We start from the raw sequence: 20,303 nt of genomic DNA, 5'->3' as shown, positions 1-20,303 counted from the left end.
CTTCCCTCTGTGACCGTTAACTGTGGGTGTTCCCCAAACCTAGTTCGGGTGCAGAATGCATATTTTTGGGAGGTTGGACGTGTATGCATATCCATGCAACTGTCAAGCAAGGATAAATCAAGAATAAAATATCACCGAAAACATTCCAGGGGGTGATTTTTAAGACTGTGTACCATGTATATGAGCTAGGGGTGCTGCGTTTTTTGCGCATGTTTAAAGTATCTAAAAAAATACATTCCACGTACCACTCAGTGTGTTTTCGCCCTATATCTATTGTACAGTCCATAGTTGCTTGCCTACGAGGAGCTATTGTGTCTGAAGAAAAAGATCTTCGATCATTGTGTCTTTCTAGTGATGACGTATTGATGCAAAACTTGGGCATTGAAAACTATAATAACCTAACAAATAACCAGTGCAATCAAATAAATGGTTCAGTGATTATTGGTCACAAAGCGCTCGCCCAAAAGTCACTAAAATCTCTATAACGGAACATCTGGCAGCCGAAAAGTCTATCATAGTAACGATAACTATCATACTAACGAGAACTCGAGTGCCAAATATTCCGTATTCGCGATTTTCATGGCAAAAATTGTCTTTTGGGCGATCGTGATGTGACTAATAATCCAATTACCAAATAAATATACTTGGCATAACGAGGAGAGATAACTTGGATGAGACCAATGACAAAAGTGGTGAGAATAAATATATTGAAATGGCATTGGGTGGGTCATATAGATAGTAGAACGGACGATAGATGGACCGAAGAAGTTCTCGAATGGTACCCGAGAGAATGTAAAATGGTGCAAGAAAGGCCATAGGGCAGATGGGTAGAAGAAATTAAAAAAAAAAAGTGGGATGAGATGGATGAGAGTTGCTCAAAACAGAGACGAATGGAAGTGTGTTGGAGAAGAGTCATTTCCATAGTGAAAACTATACCATGTGACTATGAATTCATTGAATCGTCAGTGTAATTATAATTTCACATATTCATATCTATGTTGGTATTTTGATAACAAGTTTTTGACAAGACGTTATCTACGTTAGCTATTATAATCAACATTAGTTTAGAGGAGTCATCCTTGAGCTTCGCGCGAAATTGTGACTGCATTAGTTAGACTGCGCAGTCTTAAGTAGGCATTGCATATATTAGATGCTCTCCATATTATCTTTGTCGAGGCATGTTGTTAAGTTCTCGACTGTCGGTTATGATTATTTAAACAAATTAACGAGCCGGAAGGCATGGCGTGCGCTCTGACGATGAACACGTTGGCAGTGTTGCCACTTAAAGACACTCGCGAGGACCGACTGGCAATTCTTCAGTTTATTCACAGAAATTAGCTTTGATGAATACCAACTCGGGAGGCCGTAAAAGAATTCCCTTTACGTTCCTTCATGCTGCGGCGAAGCCTACCTACCCACCCCCTCATACAGTATTCTATCCAGAGGACGACAACCTTTACAGAAATTCGAACCAAATCGATCTGAATATATGCTTATTCATCATACAGACACTCTCCTGAAATATGCATAAGTTATAAGATATTCGCATGGTGGCAGCATTTCTCGCTTCTATCAATTTTTCGACTTACTTGGAAAGTTGCATCAAGATATTGTTTCAATACAATAAAATATGTGTTTTATTAAATGTTTAAGTACTATGGTATATATGTTTGTATTATAATATGTAAGTTTAAACTTTTGTTTATTTAATTTTGCTTTTCAAACGTAATATTTTACAATTAAAATAATCGCCATCATCATTTGTAGCCATTCACCATCCACTGCTGGATGAAGTCCTCTCCGACAACGCTTCCACTCGTCTCTGTTTTGAGCAACTAACATTTTTCCATCTCGCCCGACTCATTTTTCTTATTCATCCCCTCATCTTCCTTTCAAAACTATTTTATTGTTTATAAATTGCTAGTGTTTTTACCCGGCTTCGCTCGGTATTTGCAATATAAACCGCTTAAACATGGCTAATCTAATAGTAAACATTTTATTAAATTATTTAAATAGTTTTATTTCATTTAAATTTAATTGTATATTCATTTGTTTTTTTATTAAATTTAACGTCACAGATTCTACGAACCAAAACTTACATACAAACTTTCGAAATTATATAATAGATAATCAATATATATGCAAAGTACATATGTATATTCTAATGACTACTGATCCAGTGATCATTGTCTATTATATGTACTTAGTTTTCTTGTTATTATAATAAAATTATATTATCATTTTTCTTGTTAACTAAATTTTAGAATTATCAAGGGTTATTACAAATATTCGAATACTTTTTATACGGGCTTATTTTTTATTTTCAATCTACAGCACATGTAGTTCTACATATTTGATGTTCCGGATAATGATTCTCAGTGACGATTACGATTACGATGAAAATTGTTGAAGTTTGTTATTATACATTATTTACTTTATTTTATTCATATATCAATTCCTTTTTACGAAAACCCCCTTTGAAATATCAACGGGCACAATACTAGTTTAGTAGGAAAAAGAGCTTAAAAACCCATTTATAAATTTTACAATGATTAGATGCATTCCGTTTAATGCAATTTTTATTTCAAAAGTATGTATGTAAAATTCCATCAGTACAAACTCGATGAACTAATATTGTTTTCAATTGCATTAAAAGTAATTGAAAACAATATCATGTCCATAAATAAATAAAAAAATAAATAAAAGTTATTCAGGTATTGTTTAAAATTTGATTTCGAAATTTTCTTTTAAAAAAGGGAAATAAATTATTCATCGATAACCAAGTTCAAATATGTATTTATATTATATATGAACCTCTTTGTAATTCCATTTATTATCCTACATACATAAGCGGAAATATGATTCAAACTAATGATGCTGTCAAAATTCTCCTTTGAAGTCTAAGCTCACATTAGATTGATTGGTGCAGTGTAACGCTTCTGAGGTGGAGTCATAATGCGTTGCAATTTGTATGCACAACTCGGTTTGCACTGGAGTCAAGTGCACATGCACTGAGTCTATCCATCATAGTAATTCCAGGCTCTAGCGTTACAAGCTTTCGCAAACGAACTCTTCCGCTAATTAAAACGTTACCAAAGCATCATCGAAACATCAAAAGCTACAGTGAAACAAACGCAACAATACTATCCCACAGGCGTAAAATCATACAATAATAATAAAAAAAATTGAAAAACGGATCATCACGCTCGCACAATCGGCGTGACGTCGCCCACCGGTAAAAAAAGTGTTAACAGTAATAATAATGGTCATCAAACGCGCTCGTTTTCGACCGCCAGATTTTTTTTTCGAGGCCACGACCCCGCGCGTCACGATTCGGTTAACGAGAATAGTGATTTTTTCCACCTCGTTGCTTTCGTTATGTTCGGATGCTGCATGTTTGCAGCGGGGCGAAAAGTTTGCGATGCTTTCGAACGCCTAGGAATGCGTCGTTGAATATATCATTCTCGTTTACAGTCTCGTCAATACTTTAGTAGGAATCTAGGCACAGTTTTAGCACCTGGCGATGACTTATTGTATGATTTAGCGGTGGCGGTAGAGGAAGAGAGCAGTCTCGTGAGAAATTATCTAGATTGTAATAAGTCTTGATGAGGAAGTGTGTATGTAAGGAGCTAGCTTAGTTCAAGAAGCTGCCGAGTGAAACGAGCTTCTGAAGTTAATTAGATCAATAAATAAGCAATGATGAGTAAATATTTTTCGTCGTGAACAAGGTCGAAGATACAATATCATGATAATGAGATACAGTATTTTGTTAACATTTTCCTATTATTTGAAGAATTTAAAGATTTTAGAAACTTCATATATGTATATGCAGGGCTTTTTTTTTCATGTAACGCGGTGGAACGGCGTTCCGGCACCTTTTTTTTCGGCATTTTTTATGCTTCAAACTAATATTATATATAATATAATTTGAATATAATATTTTAAAATAAAAAAAACTGTACAAGAAGTAAGTTCCAGCACCTTTTTTTTCAAAAAAAAGCCCTGCATATATGTATGTATGTATGTAATAAGTAAAGCCCGGACCCAGAAGGTGCCGCGTATTGTTTAAATGTTGTAAATGCATTGTTAAAGTTTTGCCGAACCTTTTTTACAAAGGATTTACAACAATGGAACAATGAGCGGCCCCTTGGCTATCCTACCTCTAGTAATAATAATAATAATAATAATAATAATAGCTTTTATTCCAGACGATGAGGAGAATAGTGCAATCCCCAACGCCCATATAAATAATAATAAATAATAAATAGTAATAAGAGGTATAGTATTTGAAACTCATCGTATGGAGTTAGACAGCTTTGAAACCAATATCGCTATTTTTGATTATACGTGCAATCTTTGACTGCATGTTTTTATCATTGTAAGTCGAAATCAACGCTAAATTTTTACATACCTCCTTTGCATTTCACATGGCTTTCGTGTTAGTGGTCATTTTTATTATTTTTGCTGATGTAAATTAAATTTGTGATTTTTAAATGCTTTTTATTGTTCATAAATTATGTTCACAATACATCTACAGGTCTATTCTTGTAGCTATTGATCCAGTGGTCACTATCTTTTTTACCCATTATCGTTCTTTTTATTATTTGTAGTATCTTATTTTATTGTTATTATTTATGCACATCGGGAGTTCCCAAACCGGTCGATCGCCAAGAAAAATTTGGTCGATCTCAAATTTTGAAAATAATAATGGTTTCCATATTTTAAAATAGAATATAAAAAAATAATTGATTCTATTCGATGTATGTACATAAAAGCGCTTCGGAGAAGAAAATTCTTTTAGAAGAATTTGAGACTCATCTCAAAGATTTTCTGATTCACAATATAGTAAGGTAAATTGCATAAAGGATATATTTTCATGAGGTTTCGTGAACTATTACTTGAAATACGAACATTTTTAATTCAGAGAAAGGATAATAGTGCGACATATTTTCGAAATATGGAATGGATTTTTAAAATAGGAAATATTGGATTATTTTAAGAAGAAGTTTACCAACTTTAATATCTTTCATAAATTTTGAAGCTGTTTTTATTATGTACCTTTAAATATGAATGAAAATAATGTCCAAAATCTAGTAATAACTATCGCTGTAATGGTTTTTCCAATAAATGTGGGAAATTTATAATTACAGTTGATTGAATTGCAAAATGACGTTACGTTGACACAATTAAAATCTTCTTAAATTCATAGATAAATACTGATATTAAAAGGACGTCTATGACACATTTATAAAAAAAATTAAGGAACTATTAATATTGCCTTTTAAAATTAATATTTTTCACTTCTAAGTACTACAAAAAAGTCAATCGCTATGAAAATTAAAATAGTTGAATGCCCTGGATGTATGTAAGTCTAATAGGAAAAAAGCTTAAAAATCTTTTTACAATTCATAAATTTCATCGTTTCATCTCGTTAATACTTCTTTCAATATCAGACTTAGTGGTACATACACATGTGCATACGAATTTCAATTAAATTGAACACGTGTATTTTATTCAAAAAATTTCTATTTTCAGCCAAATTATTTATTTATTTAAAGTTTGGACTATTGAGGCATTACAGGATTTTCTAATGCGCTAATGGTCATAAATTGAACAGAAAAGAAACAAAATAAAAACTATAGAAATTAGAGATGACAAATCAAAACATATATGTATATATACAAACAAAAATACATTTAACACAATCATAAAAAAACAATAAAGCATTGAAAAAGTAGCACATAAAAAAATTACAAAATAATAAAAAAAATACATCTAAATTACTATTGCATCGTTAAAAAAGATTGAATTATTTGAAATACCAAACTATTTAAACAGTCACGTAATACACCAATTATAAAGATTTTAATTTATAATTTCTTCAAATATTATCAAATCATTACATATTTTTGTTCACAGTGGTGCAGAGTGATTTAATAATGCTAATTTTATCAAAATGTACAGGCGACAAAAAAAAAACTTTTCTGTTTGAAAAAACACGTACATACCCATGCAAATTAAATATGTGTTGTATGATAGTTCTCAGGCTTGTATTCAGCTTACTGAAGTGATAATTTTCTTAAATTTCAAGGTTGGCCAGCCCAGAGTCTTTTTAATTTGTCGAATTTCACAGAATTTCACCTGGGCGTCCCGGAACGCGTTTGCGTATGTTCAACAAACTCTTCAATTAATGTTGTTACTGCGAAAGTTGGCATCACGAGCCACCCCTCTTAGTTCTTATTACTTAATTAGTCTAAAGTTCACATCGACGCCTTTACATACATACATATTCACCACCCCATACAAAAGCGCCGGGATAATCCTCTGCCGATGCCGGAGCCGGAAGTGGGTCGCGGTCGCTAATTTTCATATATATCATGCCTACCTATAACGTAGTTATACTTCTTGCAATAAGTATGGGGGAGAATAAAGATAAGAGAGTGCGACAGTCGGGAACGGTATTAAATTAAAAGCGAGTGCTCTCTTGTTGAAGAGCCCTGGCGGCGAGGCGATCTGAAAAGTCCTTAATAAATGAGTGGGAAGATGTCGCTTGAGATGGAAATTATTGTATCTATAATTTCAGTCGAATGGCGGGGTCTAAATGTGTACTGGGACTTTTTATAGAATACTTAATATTTTCATCAATTCTGTGAATGTAATTAAAATAAGTACTACATATTTTTTTTGCATATTAGATCGTCCATGTCATCGACGGATTTCCGCTGTGAAGTCACCATAAGGCATCGACCGGGTTAAAATAAGTGTTGGAATGGTACTCGAGAGAATGTAGAAGTGTGGAGTGAGATGGATGAGAGTTGCGCAAATCAGATACGAACGGAAGCGTGCTGGAGAGGCCTTAATCCCGTGTCCGGACATTTCATCGCGGTGGCTGTTTATCGCGGGTTCCACTCATTGACAGATTTCATGCAAATATTTTTTATCCACAATATTGTTTAATGTGGACTTTAAATTTTTTATTGCCGTGTAATATAATAAAATAATAGTTGCGTGAAATCTATCGGCGAGTTGTGCCCGCGATGAAATGGTCGTGCGATGAAATGTCCTAGAATCATTAATCCAGCAGTGGATGGTGAATGGTTGTAAATAATGAAGATGATGATTTGTATCATACATAGCTTCATAATTATATAAAATTAAATAAATAAAATAAAATAAATTAAATTAAATAACAAATGGGTTATTACTGTTATTAGTAGTATACATTTTTAACACAATTAGAAATAACATTATGTGTATTCAGAGCAGTGCCGTAGCAACACATTTGCAACGGGGCGGTTGCCAAGGGCGCCCGATCTAAGGGGCGCCTAAGCGCCCTCTCCAACTTTTTTTAAGTTATCAAAATCTATTTAAGATCTTATTTTAAGAAAGCTTTGAAAATTAAATACTCTGTTTAGAGTATCATATCAGTATTTAGACATCACATCACTGATTCGTAAAAGCATTAAGGTCATTGTATGTACATATTTCAAGGTGTTTCGTTTATATGATTGCGTGGTAAAATCATAGTAATAATCGTAAAATTCATTAAAACCACTCAAAACCGTTTTATTTCTACTGTTCCATAAACGACCATATTATTTTATGGTGGTGACGATAAAAAATTTGACGACTTTATTATCTACTGAATGTGCAATATGTGCAGCTTGCATAAAGATATTAATTTTTTATTGGTTTTGACATCAAATTATGTCAATAAATACTTATGCAAGAAGTGTTATTAAAATAATTATTAATTGGCCTGATAGCATACATTCGATCTGTAATATTGCGTGAAAGTTACGAAATCCAAACGTATGAGAGGAATCCTCATTTTTACAACGTTTTTATTAGTTTCACTTCGTTCGTTCGCAAGATATTCCTTCCTAAACTCTTCCGATCGCTTTGAAACTTTGTTATTTTGCGAGGCTTGGCCCCCGATAGAGATTTCAATTGTGTAAAATTGTGTAAATTTCGATAGTGAAATATTATCATAATAAACATGATTAAAAATTCAAAAAAATTGGAGTTGGTGACAGCTATTCCTTTTTCATTAGCCTCTAGCCTTATTTATTTGACTTTCCGCCCCCCACTCGCCTATTACTTTATCTTTTTCACAATATATCTTATAAATTTTCATTATAGACTCTCATTATCTCTCATAATATACTTTTACTTGAGTAATACGTTATATGTATCATCAGAATCAACATCTACAGCCACTCATCATCCAATGATAGATGAAGAACTCTCCAACACACTTCCACTCGTTTCTGTTTTGCGCAACTGTCATCTATCTCACCCCACACATTTTGGTAATTTCGTTTACCCATCTTCCCAGCATAAAAGAAAGACCCTTTTACCCTTTTGCATTCTCTCGGGTACTATTCTAGCACTTCTAGCCACGTGGCCCGCCCATTGCCATTTCAATCTCTACTCTATCTACTATGTCTATTACCCTAATCATACTTTTCACCCACGTATTCCGCTTCTTGTCTTTCCTCGTTATGCCGAGTATACAACGTTTCATACTTTTTTGAGTGATAAGTTATATAATGAGTGATAAAAATATGTTTATATAAAATTATATGGCTGATGCTGTGTATTCTGTCTATGGTCAAGGCGTCCATTGCAGCGCCACTTTTTTAACGTTTCTCTCCGATCTCAACAATCTGTGATTTCGACTTTCCGGCTTGATTTTGGACTGAAAGCAGCTATTCCGAACTGCGATATTTTACGAATCTTTTATTCAAATTGAACTATGTACGTATGTATGTACGTGTTTCAAGAATTATGTTTCAGATAAATTTCGCCAATCCAATAGTAGATATAGTGTAGCCATTGACAATTATTAATAAGAAGATACAGTAGAAGTTGACCATGGAAGTATCTAACGAGTAGATTATTGGGTTAACGAGGTGCTTCGTGCCTCGTGCACATTTTTCAATTAAAGTAATTGGAATTTGAACTCGGAATCACCGAGGCTTTTGCATATACAATACATACCTATACACATACAATCAGCATCGGAATTAACGCGTCATCGGCCCAACGAGGGGGTGGAGTGGTCGAGACGATAAAAATTCTTCGGAACCCATTTTGGAGTTGTGTCTTCAAACATCCGGCCGTTTTCGAAGTCGTCTAGTCGGATTTAGAACCGGTAATAAAACGGAGCAATTTACTTCGGGTTTCGCTGTGTAAACACCGCGGGTCGCCAGCTAAGGGAGCTCTGGTCAGGAGAGCTCAACTGTGGACCACTCTCCACCCCTCGGCCTCACCCCCAGATTCATCCCTCAGCTTCGTGCAATCGTGCCGTGCACGAGAACGGCAGGACTTTTCCAAACTTAAGTCGAATTTAAGACGGCTCATGTATAGTTTCTACTTTGAACGTGTCCACCGGTGGATCGAAGAGATCAAGGAAAATCGGAAAATATGAAGACTATTCCTAAGCACATAGTTGAGATTATCAATGAATGAATTACACGATTTTTCTACAGCCCCTACATATGTATATGTATGTATAAGCTAAAATATAGAAATTGAATTGATGATAGGTTGTTGAGCTTTTTTCAGTATTCGTGTGCCTCATATATGAGGATCGTGATCGTAGAGTAGTTTTCTGCCTGATAAGCTTTTTCTATTTATTTTTAGATTCGGGTATACGGAGGACTGTCACCATGGAAAAGCTTGTCGTCGCTCGTATTGAAACTCTTCCTCTTCTTCCTTCTACAACACTGACCGTGTCAGGCAGATCGTGGACAACTTGTCCTTAATCTTGGTTTCCTCAAGAGTCGAGATATTCGTACGCCTATCTGTCCATGGATCATTTTACATATCTACATATGTATATACACATGTCTACAAAACCAACAAGAAAAATAATATGAAAAATAGACAATGACCACTGAATTAGTAACTATTAGAATAGAGTTAAGATGTATTGTGAACAAAATTTATGAAAAAACTTTCAAGAAATCGGATGTAGAAATTAAAAGTTCCTTAGATCATCTTGGAATAAAATAAAATGTATCTATATTGAATACAAAACAGATCGTCTTCTGGATAATGTTGTCAAAAATTATAGCCATATTTACATTATTGGTTAATCCTATGAGTCACTGACCATGGTATAAAAATACTACTTCATTGCATATATACATACATATGTAGGTATATTAGTAATAAATAAATAAAATGATGCTATGTATATATATTTTATCGAAAAAGTGCAAAAAGCATTTCTTCGTTTTCTTTATAAGAAAGAGTATGGGTACTACCCATATCTCTATCCTACTCCATTCCTTTTGGGCATGCTTGGGTATAATTTCCTTGAACTTCTGAGAAACTTCTCGTTAATTCGTTTCGTTCTCCAGCTATTGCGTGGTAATACGTCATGCCCGTTGTTGCTGGAACAGTTGGGACTTTATGTCCCTAATAATTATGTGCGTGGTAGACATCATCATTTGATGGTTGTACCTGCTGCTCGCACAGTTCTTTTTCGAATGGCTCCTATTCCAAGAGCTATTCGACTTCTCAATGAAATCGTTGCTGCCGTCCCTGAATGTGATATTTTCCTCCTTGGGGAGCGTAGATTATCGGATGTTATTTTAACATATTTATCTGGTAACCTGCGCTCATCATTACTTTCTTAATTTGAATGTGATGTTCTTCCTGGAATGCCACAATGGTCCAAAACTATTAATAAATAAATAATAAATAATATCTATGTGTGTATGTTTGAAAAATGTTCGATTGCAATAAAAATATAATTAAAAAGAAGCCTTTTATACAATACAAATGTAAGCGTTAGAATGGTATGAGCCGTTATATTTGAAAGAGGCGGAAGTCCAATTTTCAGTTCCAAAAACACTATTTCTGTTCAACTTAATTCACAAATTGTTATCGCTTCTTTAAATTTGGTATGTCCAAAATCTCGAAAAAACAGAATAAACGTATTACAGGCCAACAGTATTTTTCAATATTTCTAAACGCCACATTTAATTTTTTGCGAGATATTTCTCAAAATGCAGAAAAGTGGACTTAGATTCTTTAAGTATCGTTTTAACTTTCATCCAATTCAACATAAAATTCATTCATAGTACATGTTTTATGATCTCAATAAATTTGTAATATCGAAAGGTGTTGTCGCGCCGATATCAAATATAATTTACAAAGAGTACTCTATAATATTACACAACATTTCCCGTGGAATTCATATTGTTACATTTTAATTATAATATTAAGGATATTGGTAACCACTGTACCTACACCTATACAAAAAGATAACTCCTATTCTCATCAGCGTGCGGTTTAATTCTCACATACGGTCTTGCGGTTCGCTCTTAATGTATAATACCTTTATGACAGCAAGTGGTAGTTCTTTGAACTTTCCAAAGACAGGTGATCCACAAGCACACATACACACACACAACCAGGTGAAAAGTGGTTTTGTTTAATTAAAACTCGCCAAGTTGACGAGTGCTAACACATAAAAACTGCCGTTAAACAAGTAACTGCTTGCTCGCGAATAAAACAGTTTAATTTCATCCCCTACGTTCAACAACGCCCTCAGATCGCATCAAGTGTCTAGAAAAAAAAATAAAAAAAATGTTAAAGCACTACACAGTTGACTTTATTGCAATTTTTTAAGTAACTGGGGATACATTTTAACTTAAAATTTAAAATTTGAATTTTTCAAGTCGAAGCTTGATTGCTTATGCATAAGCTTGAAATTTGCGTATGCATACATTTGATGTAAAGTTTTAATATTAAATCTGTTTGCATCGGATAGCTCCTTCGAGTTTTCTTTTGAAACTAATGGCATGGATGAGGGTAATTAGATATTTTCCTGACAGGCTATTATCTTTATAATAACATTTAGACAGACCACAGCTAACTTGCATAACTATCATTTAATATTAAAATGAACATTATAAAGTTATGAGTAATTTTACAAGATAAGCGATATTTTTTTTAGTATCGTATATATATGTGTATATGTACATATGTACTTATACATGTATGTATGTATATGTACGTACGTAGGTATATATTTATGTATGTATGACGATTTACAACATTTTCTTTAAATATAATTTTATAATAAGTAAGGAAAAAGTTTATGTTTCCTACTGTTAATTAGATATTTTCAGTAAAATTTTTATTTGGGCCGCCTGATAGCTTTAAGTTATATAATAATAACAAACATGTTTAAAATTCAAGGTCCTAATTTCTACTCGTAAAATTCAAGTTTAGTTTAATTAGGCATATTATTTTGATACAAAAAACTTATGTATGTACATATGTACGACAGTTCTTTGATCCAATACCGAAAATGTTAATATCCCAGCACATAATTTATTTTTATTTTATTTTTATTTTACATATATACTGTTCCGACTTTTGTAATGACGTGTGGCAAACAGTCTTATTAACTGATTGTCGATTGGCATTATTGACGAGTTGGCATTAGTGTCGGCCCAAGCGGAAATACGCGACGGTCGACAGAGTCAGCGAGCAGACGGCGTACGGACAGCTTGTGTTCCGTACGCTCCGCTGGCCCACCACGTGCAAATTTTACATTTCAATAAACTACATCAAACCATTATCGAAGTCTTTTCCATGATGGTCACTTCGAACCGGACACCAGTAACCTAGGCCACAACACCAAACGGACAAACCAATAGGAAAAAACGTGGTCGAGAAAAAATGGATGTCAATTAAGAAATCGGTATCGTTCCTTTGTTACTATCCATACCTTTCCAATACTAATAACATGTTTGCTTCTATTTCAGCAATATATTGATTGATGTACAGAGGTACATGACCGCGTGATTGACGCAGAAAATATATAAATAAAAACATAACCTACAAAGACGCATGGGACACAGAGGTAATCCAAAATTATCGGAACGATCACATAAACATCGTAAAGGATATTCAAGTAAGTGAATGTATTCAATCTCAGGCAATCTGTTCAAAAGGCAATCATGTGGGTAGGTCAGTTTTTAAAATATGTTTTAAAGTATAACAATTAATTAACGCGATTGTATAAAATAATATCGCGCTACGAAGGAATGTTTCATCGGTCGCATCGAATTTCGTATTAAAAGTGTAAAATCAGATGTAGTGTAAAATTAGCAAAGCACGTGGGGAATTATACTTGTAGCCCCAAAGTGGCTTAAACCAAGTACATACCGGTATATTCATATACCGGCAGATCTCTTTGTTTCTTAATGTGTGTAGAAACTTTCTCCCCCCTCCCCCCTCCACAATAAATGTGGAATTATACTTGTAGCCCCAAAGTGGCTTAAACCAAGTACATACCGGTATATTCATATCGGTAGATCTTTGTTTCTTAATGTGTGTAGAAACACCCTCCCCCCCCCCCCCTTCCACGATAAATGTGGAATTATACTTGTAGCCCCAAAGTGGCTTAAACCAAGTACATACCGGTATATTCATATCGGTAGATCTTTGTTTCTTAATGTGTGTAGAAACACCCTCCTTCCCCCCCCCCCCTTCCACGATAAATGTGGAATTATACTTGTAGCCCCAAAGTGGCTTAAACCAAGTACATACCGGTATATGCATATCGGTAGATCTCTTTGTTTCATAATGTGTGATGAAACAGTGGTGATTTAAAATAAATCACAAGACTTGTAGCCCCAAAGTGGTTTAAATCAAGCACCCACCAATTTAGGGTTGTAATTTCTTCCAAAATATGTTGGATAGATTCTGGTGATAATAGTTAAAGTAGAATATTAAGATTCACGGTTAATCATTGAATATTATTACCTTATCTCTACGAATAGTTCAATTGACAGCTATAGTAGAGAACAACTGTATTTATGAGACGAAATAGTGCAACTTTCTGAAACAAATGTCAAGTGCTGAAAACGAGGAAATAGAAGCTTCGACTTCCAAGTCGCATAAAGGTCGAAATCCAACTAGGGACGTAGAACCTATTAGAGACAGGTCAAGCTCTAGAATACATCAGACTCGAAGTCAGACTCAATCGATAGAAATATTAGCGAAGGAAAATAAAGTAGAAGTCATAATGACGTCAATAGAATTAAGGTATTCAGGCGCGGTACAAAGACTAAAAGGAAAAATAGATAAATCCTCCGAATTAGATGAAGGACAGTATCAAACCATTAAAGAAGCATACGATTATGTCCGAAAACTCCATTACGAGTATTTAGATAACCTTACAGACATATCGAAAGCGGCCAAAATAGACGAAGAGTACGATGCAATTACAATAACAGTTAAAAATCTTAAAGCAGCATTAGATTGCCAATCCTTTCAAGATAGTAAACTAAAGGTAGAGCAAGCAACAATTAAATTTGCTAGAGATAAGTTACCGACGTTAACCATTCCCACATTTCAGGGAGATCCATCTGAATGGAAATCGTTTCAACAAGCTTTTAAGAATATAATAGGAAACAAAACGGAATATTCGAATGTCACGAAATTACTATATTTGCATCAATCATTACTCGGTCCCGCTTTAGCAGCTGTATCAGGGTTAGATATTAGCTCAGACAATTATGAAATAACGTGGAGTATTTTAGACAAGCAATACAATTTACCAAGACTTAATCTTAAAACTAGGATCAACTCACTTTGTGACTTAAAATTAATCACAAAGGAATCACATATCGAATTGAGAGATCTATTAAATAAGGTAACGGTGTGTATTAAAAACATTGAATCATTGGGTTACGCGAGAGAAATTTTAGATCCATGGGTAACATGTTTAGTTCTAAGGAAATTACCATTTAGTTTATTAAAGGACTGGGAAACATCTCTGGTTGACAGAGAAATGCCACCGTACGAGAAGTTAGAAACGTTTCTGCAGAATAGATGTAACGTATTACAATCTACTGCATCTGTAATTACGGTGAAAGAATTCCCTCATAACCGTCAACGAATCAGGAGAACTCATGTCGCGAATAAAAACCCATCAAGTAAGGTAAACGCATGTGCATTTTGTCGAAATAATCATTTCATAGGCAAATGTGATAAATTCAAAGCAAAATCCAGTTTGGAAAGAAATGAATTCGTTAAATCTAATAACATGTGTTTTAAATGTTTAAATTCATCGCATAAGATAACAAATTGCAAGTCTAACTATAATTGCTTAAGGTGCAAACAAAACCATCACACTTTGTTGCATCAGGACGATACATTTAGTTCCAATAATACGGGAAGGAAGTCAATTAATGCTCATTCTACTCATTTCTCTCAAAGGGAGATAATTTTACCCACGGTACAAGTAGACATTATAACGTCCAATGGAACGGTCGTTAAGGGTCGCACATTATTAGATTCCGGCTCACAAGTCAACTATGTTACCACATCTTTCGCTAAGAAGAATAACTTCAAATTAGAGAAAATCTCTCAAAAAATTGTAGGTATCGCTAATCAAGAAAGTAGCATTCGTCACATCACCAAGGTGACCATAAGGTCTTCAACCACTAATTACTCAACCAAAGTGTTGTGTTTGGTATTACCAGAAATTACTGGCGAAATTCCAACTGTGAAACTGGATCAACAGTTAATTTCAATACCAGCGGGAATCAAGTTATCAGATCCCCTTTGGAATAAACCGACGCCAATCGATTTATTGCTCGGCGCCGAGATTTGCGTTCATGCTATGAAAGCAGGAACCATCCAGTTAGGAAAAGGTATGCCTATCTTAAAGGATACCGAATTCGGATGGACAATAGTTGGTCCATATCCCGAAGTAAATAATGCTCCAGGGAAGAGCCACATAGGCTTAAGTCAATTAGACAGTCACATTCAAAACTTTTGGATGATCGACCAGGTTCCTATGGTAAAACATCAATCTCTTGAGGAGAAAAGATGTGAGGAACATTTCCAAGCACACACATCACGAGATAAAAACGGTAGATTTTGTGTAGCTTTACCATATAAAAATTCCCCGGTAGTATTAGGAAGTTCATTGCACATTGCGGAGAAAAGACACAAAACTTTGGAAAGACGTTTTTTAGCCAATAATAATTTAAAAATGGAATACAATAAAGTTTTAGAAGAGTACATAAATTTAGGACATATGTCAGAGTGTGAACCTCCGGAGGCACATGAGGTTCATTGTTATTTACCTCATCACGTCGTGGTTAAGGAGTCTAGCCTTACCACTAAATATCGTGTAGTTTTTGATGCGTCCGCAAAGACAACGTCTAATATCTCACTAAATAATATTTTGATGGTGGGACCTAGTGTCCAATCAGATTTGTTAAGTTTACTACTCAACTTTCGACTCCATAAATACGTGATTACTGCGGATATTAAGCAGATGTACCGACAGATTCAAATAGCAGAGAAAAACAAAAATGTACAATTAAATCATAATTCGTTATGGTGGGACGGCCCTAGTTGGTTGAAATTAGACGAATCACGATGGCCTCGAAGACCTCCTGAGATCACAATAGATCTTCCAGAGAGAAGGGTAGTCACTAACGCTACCCTTGTGAGGGAAAATAATTGGATAGATAAACATTCTCATCTTCCAAGACTCCTTCGAGTTTTATCATATGTTCGTCGGCCACTAAGGAATAAACAATTAAACGTTAAAGAAAATAACGAACCGTCCGCTTTAGAATTAAAAGATGCTTTAAATAATTTGATAAGGTTATCGCAAATGGAATCATTTCCATTGGAATATCGTTTGCTGAGCAAGGGACATCCAATTCCCAGTAGCAGTAAATTAGCTAAATTGTCCCCTCTATTCCACGAGAATTTAATTTGTGTTGGAAGTAGACTTCCTCTGGGAACAACTCTATCAACGTCACCCATTATCTTGTCAAATAAGCATAAACTTACACACATGATTGTCCGAGATGCGCACTTGAAATATATTCACTTGGGTACTCAAGCCTTACTGTCGTTATTGCGGCAGACCTATTGGCCATTGGCCGGACATAATACGGTCAAAGGAGTGGTGCGTTCATGTGTCATTTGTTTCAGAAATAAACCACTGTCACACAATAGATTAATGGGATTACTCCCGCTTGAACGTACCACTGCGAATTTTCCTTTCAGTCATGTGGGGATAGATTTCGCAGGACCTTTTCCTGTGAAGAGTGGTTGCAATAAGAATTCTAAGATAATTAAGGGTTACGTTTGTGTCTTTGTGTGTTTTTCCAGTAAGGCAGTTCACTTGGAACTTGTCGGAGACTTAACGAGTTCAAATTTCTTAAATTGTTTAAGAAGATTCGTAGCCAGACGTGGCAGGCCCAATACGATATATTCCGACAATGCTACTAATTTTGTCGGTGCAAGTCGTGAACTCGTTAATTTAGTAAAATTAATTTACGAACGTCCTCATGAGGAGAAGCTACTACGGTATGTAGCCTCCGAAGGGATTCGTTGGAAGTTTAACCCGCCAAGGGCGCCTCACATGGGAGGGCTGTGGGAAGCAGCGGTTAAATCCATGAAGATTCATTTAAACAAGGTGTTAAAGGCCACCACCTTAAATTTCGAATCATTTTGTACGGTATTGACTCAAATAGAAGCTTGCATGAATTCCCGTCCTCTTAGTCCCTTGTCTTCGGATCCACTAGACCTTTTACCCCTCACACCTGGACATTTCTTAATTGGCAGATCCTTACTCGCTCTTCCAATGGAGGTTAAATATAACACTAATGTCCATGCCAATCTGCTTCAGATACAATTGACCACAGCAGCATTTTGGAAACGTTGGTCGGCGGAATATTTACATTCTTTGCAGTTACGACACAAATGGAAGAAGGACTCGAGCAACAATCTGAGTGTGGGTCAAATGGTCCTGTTAAAGGAGGAACACATGCTGCCAACCCGATGGGTCTTGGGTCGAGTCACTAAATTGTATCCCGGACCAGATGGCAGAGTTCGAGTCGTCGACGTCTTTACTGCCAGCGGAGAGTTTCGTCGGTCCAGTCATCTAGTGGCGCCATTGCCGATTCTACCACAAGGACCACTTGACAGGAAGGAAGATCAGCAAGAGGGAGGAGAAACAGCAGCTTCAATTCCGTCAACTTCGGTAGCTTAGTTTAACCCGAAGACACTACCCCCAACTCATATTACTTATTAGATGTAATCATGAGTTTAAATCAGTCAATGTTAATAGTAGTACTCCGTAATTCACTTTAATTGTGTTGTGTGTATAATTTAAGCTATTTTCATTTTAACATTCGGCAGTATATATCTCCGAATTTAATCTAATCATTTTGTCTTTATAATATAAGACTTGTCTCATGTCATCACTCGGAAGGATTATATCCGAGTTTAAAATAAACTGTTCAAATTTGACAGTTAAAATTAGATTCATGATTTGTTAATGTTAGTCTCCAAGCCACACTTAATGGAGCATCTTAAATTATTTCATGTCTACTTAATTATAACCTGCCGGGAGTCATCCGCAGGTCTTATGTTTCTTGTTATGAAAACATAAATTAACTCTTACTGTTTATAGTATTTATGTGAATCATAGAATAAGTAAATATTATAATACTGAACATTTCGATGTAACGTAGAGACATCTATAATCATAGTTCGCCTTCATTTCCTGCTTGTAGGAATGAATGAATGACTTTCCAATTTACTTTTAATTTAGCAATGTTTGTGCTACTTGTTGATGAAATCAAGTTAACTTAGGAGCATTACACTCACTAATCAAGTTTAGTTGATCGGTAATAGCTGATCTGTCTTGACAACTGTAACAGTGTCAACATTGTATTGTCTAAGTTAACATCAAGATGAGGAATGCTTAAGTTTTAAACCATATACAGTCCACTCTCTCTTCTTTAAAGTAAACTTATCTTGTAATGCTTATTCACAGCTTCAAAGGAGATTTCAAAAATTTTAATGTAAAGAGAAACAACATTCACCAGAGGTATACCTATAAGTTGAAATATTACTGAACCAATAAATTGATTTTATCCTCACACTGGATGAGGCAAAGGTTTCATTATTCACCCTCTATTTAATTATTTTAAGAGCTATGATTTATTGTAAACGACTCGTCAGTAATGCTGTAACTCTGTAGAATAACTGTATTGTTCAACAGTTTTCCTATGTGGGACTATGTTCCGACTTTTGTAATGACGTGTGGCAAACAGTCTTATTAACTGATTGTCGATTGGCATTATTGACGAGTTGGCATTAGTGTCGGCCCAAGCGGAAATACGCGACGGTCGACAGAGTCACCGAGTAGACGGCGTACGGACAGCTTGTGTTCCGTACGCTCCGCTGGCCCACCACGTGCAAATTTTACATTTCAATAAACTACATCAAACCATTATCGAAGTCTTTTCCATATACCAGGAAGGCCTTACAGGTAAATCCCAATGCGCCTTCCTGGCCAATTACAAATACAAATACAGCATTTTTATTATAAGTCGTTGAATTGCGAGACACTGAAAAAACTCGCAAATTAACGAGACATCTATGAATTGTACATAAATTTTTATTGTACATCAATCAAATTTTTCAAATAGTGGTGACATAGTAGGTAGGAAGGATTTTTAGCCAATTTTTTTTCCGGGAACCGTTTCAACAATGAAATCAGAGAAAATTGGCAAACTCTGATAGGAAGCGATCAACCTGGAGTCACAAATCCAGGTCTGACCAACAGCATACTCTGAAAAATTCATTTTCATTCAGGGATAGAACCCGGCACCTTCTTGACGGTAAGCAGAAGCTTAACGTCCGAGCTATGCTGCTGGCTTAATGTATTGTACTATAATGTATTGTATTATGCAAATTGGTTTCGTAAAACATTCAGATGTCTTTTACGATCACTGTAATTTAGCAATTAGGGCAAATAAATACGCAGTTGTAACACACTATTGTGGCAAACAATTTTACAACGTAATCATTGCCTAACAAGTTGGGACACTCGAGCGTTCCTTCTTCTACCGAAGGGCAGGTGCAAACCCGTCAATCCTGACGGGAAAAGTGCATTCCGATGATGCACTTACCGGCACGAAATATTCGACGGCAATAAATCGCGTATAAAATGCATTTATTATTATTTTGCTGAAGCGTTTATAATTATTTGGTCCTATCGGCCGATGGTGGGGCCGGATTTTCGGCACCGATGATTAACAAGTCGTTTTTCGAGATCAGTTGAAAACATAATGACTGTCTACGATCGTTATAAATCAACTGATATAAACTGATTTTAATTAGCGGTTGGGTTACGCGGTATACGCCGTATTGACACGATGCATTTACACGTGATTGCTATTCAATTTTCATGGGAATATTTCATGGGATCGTTTGCGATTCCTCGGATT

General features: G+C 35.2%; 1 protein-coding gene across 2 annotated transcripts in view; it reads left to right on the top strand.

Moving 5' to 3' along the window:
• The first annotated feature begins 12,521 nt into the window (after positions 1 to 12,521).
• Positions 12,522 to 20,303, top strand: part of LOC143914903 (uncharacterized) — a 338,437-nt gene continuing 330,655 nt past the window's right edge. Inside the window, exons 1-2 of one of the 2 annotated variants that reach the window (XM_077435303.1) lie at positions 12,522 to 17,653; positions 17,777 to 19,305. In XM_077435303.1, the coding sequence (XP_077291429.1) occupies positions 13,880 to 17,653; positions 17,777 to 18,055 (4,053 nt within the window). In that variant the 5' untranslated portion in view covers positions 12,522 to 13,879 and the 3' untranslated portion in view covers positions 18,056 to 19,305. Of the gene's footprint in view, positions 19,306 to 20,303 lie in introns of those variants that run through there. The other variant, XM_077435301.1, reaches the window with a different exon arrangement.

This window comes from Arctopsyche grandis, chromosome 7 (assembly GCF_051622035.1).
Source record: "Arctopsyche grandis isolate Sample6627 chromosome 7, ASM5162203v2, whole genome shotgun sequence".
Lineage (NCBI taxonomy): Eukaryota > Metazoa > Arthropoda > Insecta > Trichoptera > Hydropsychidae > Arctopsyche > Arctopsyche grandis.
Note: the sequence above shows the minus strand (reverse complement) of the source record. Positions and strands in the feature narration are given on the sequence as shown.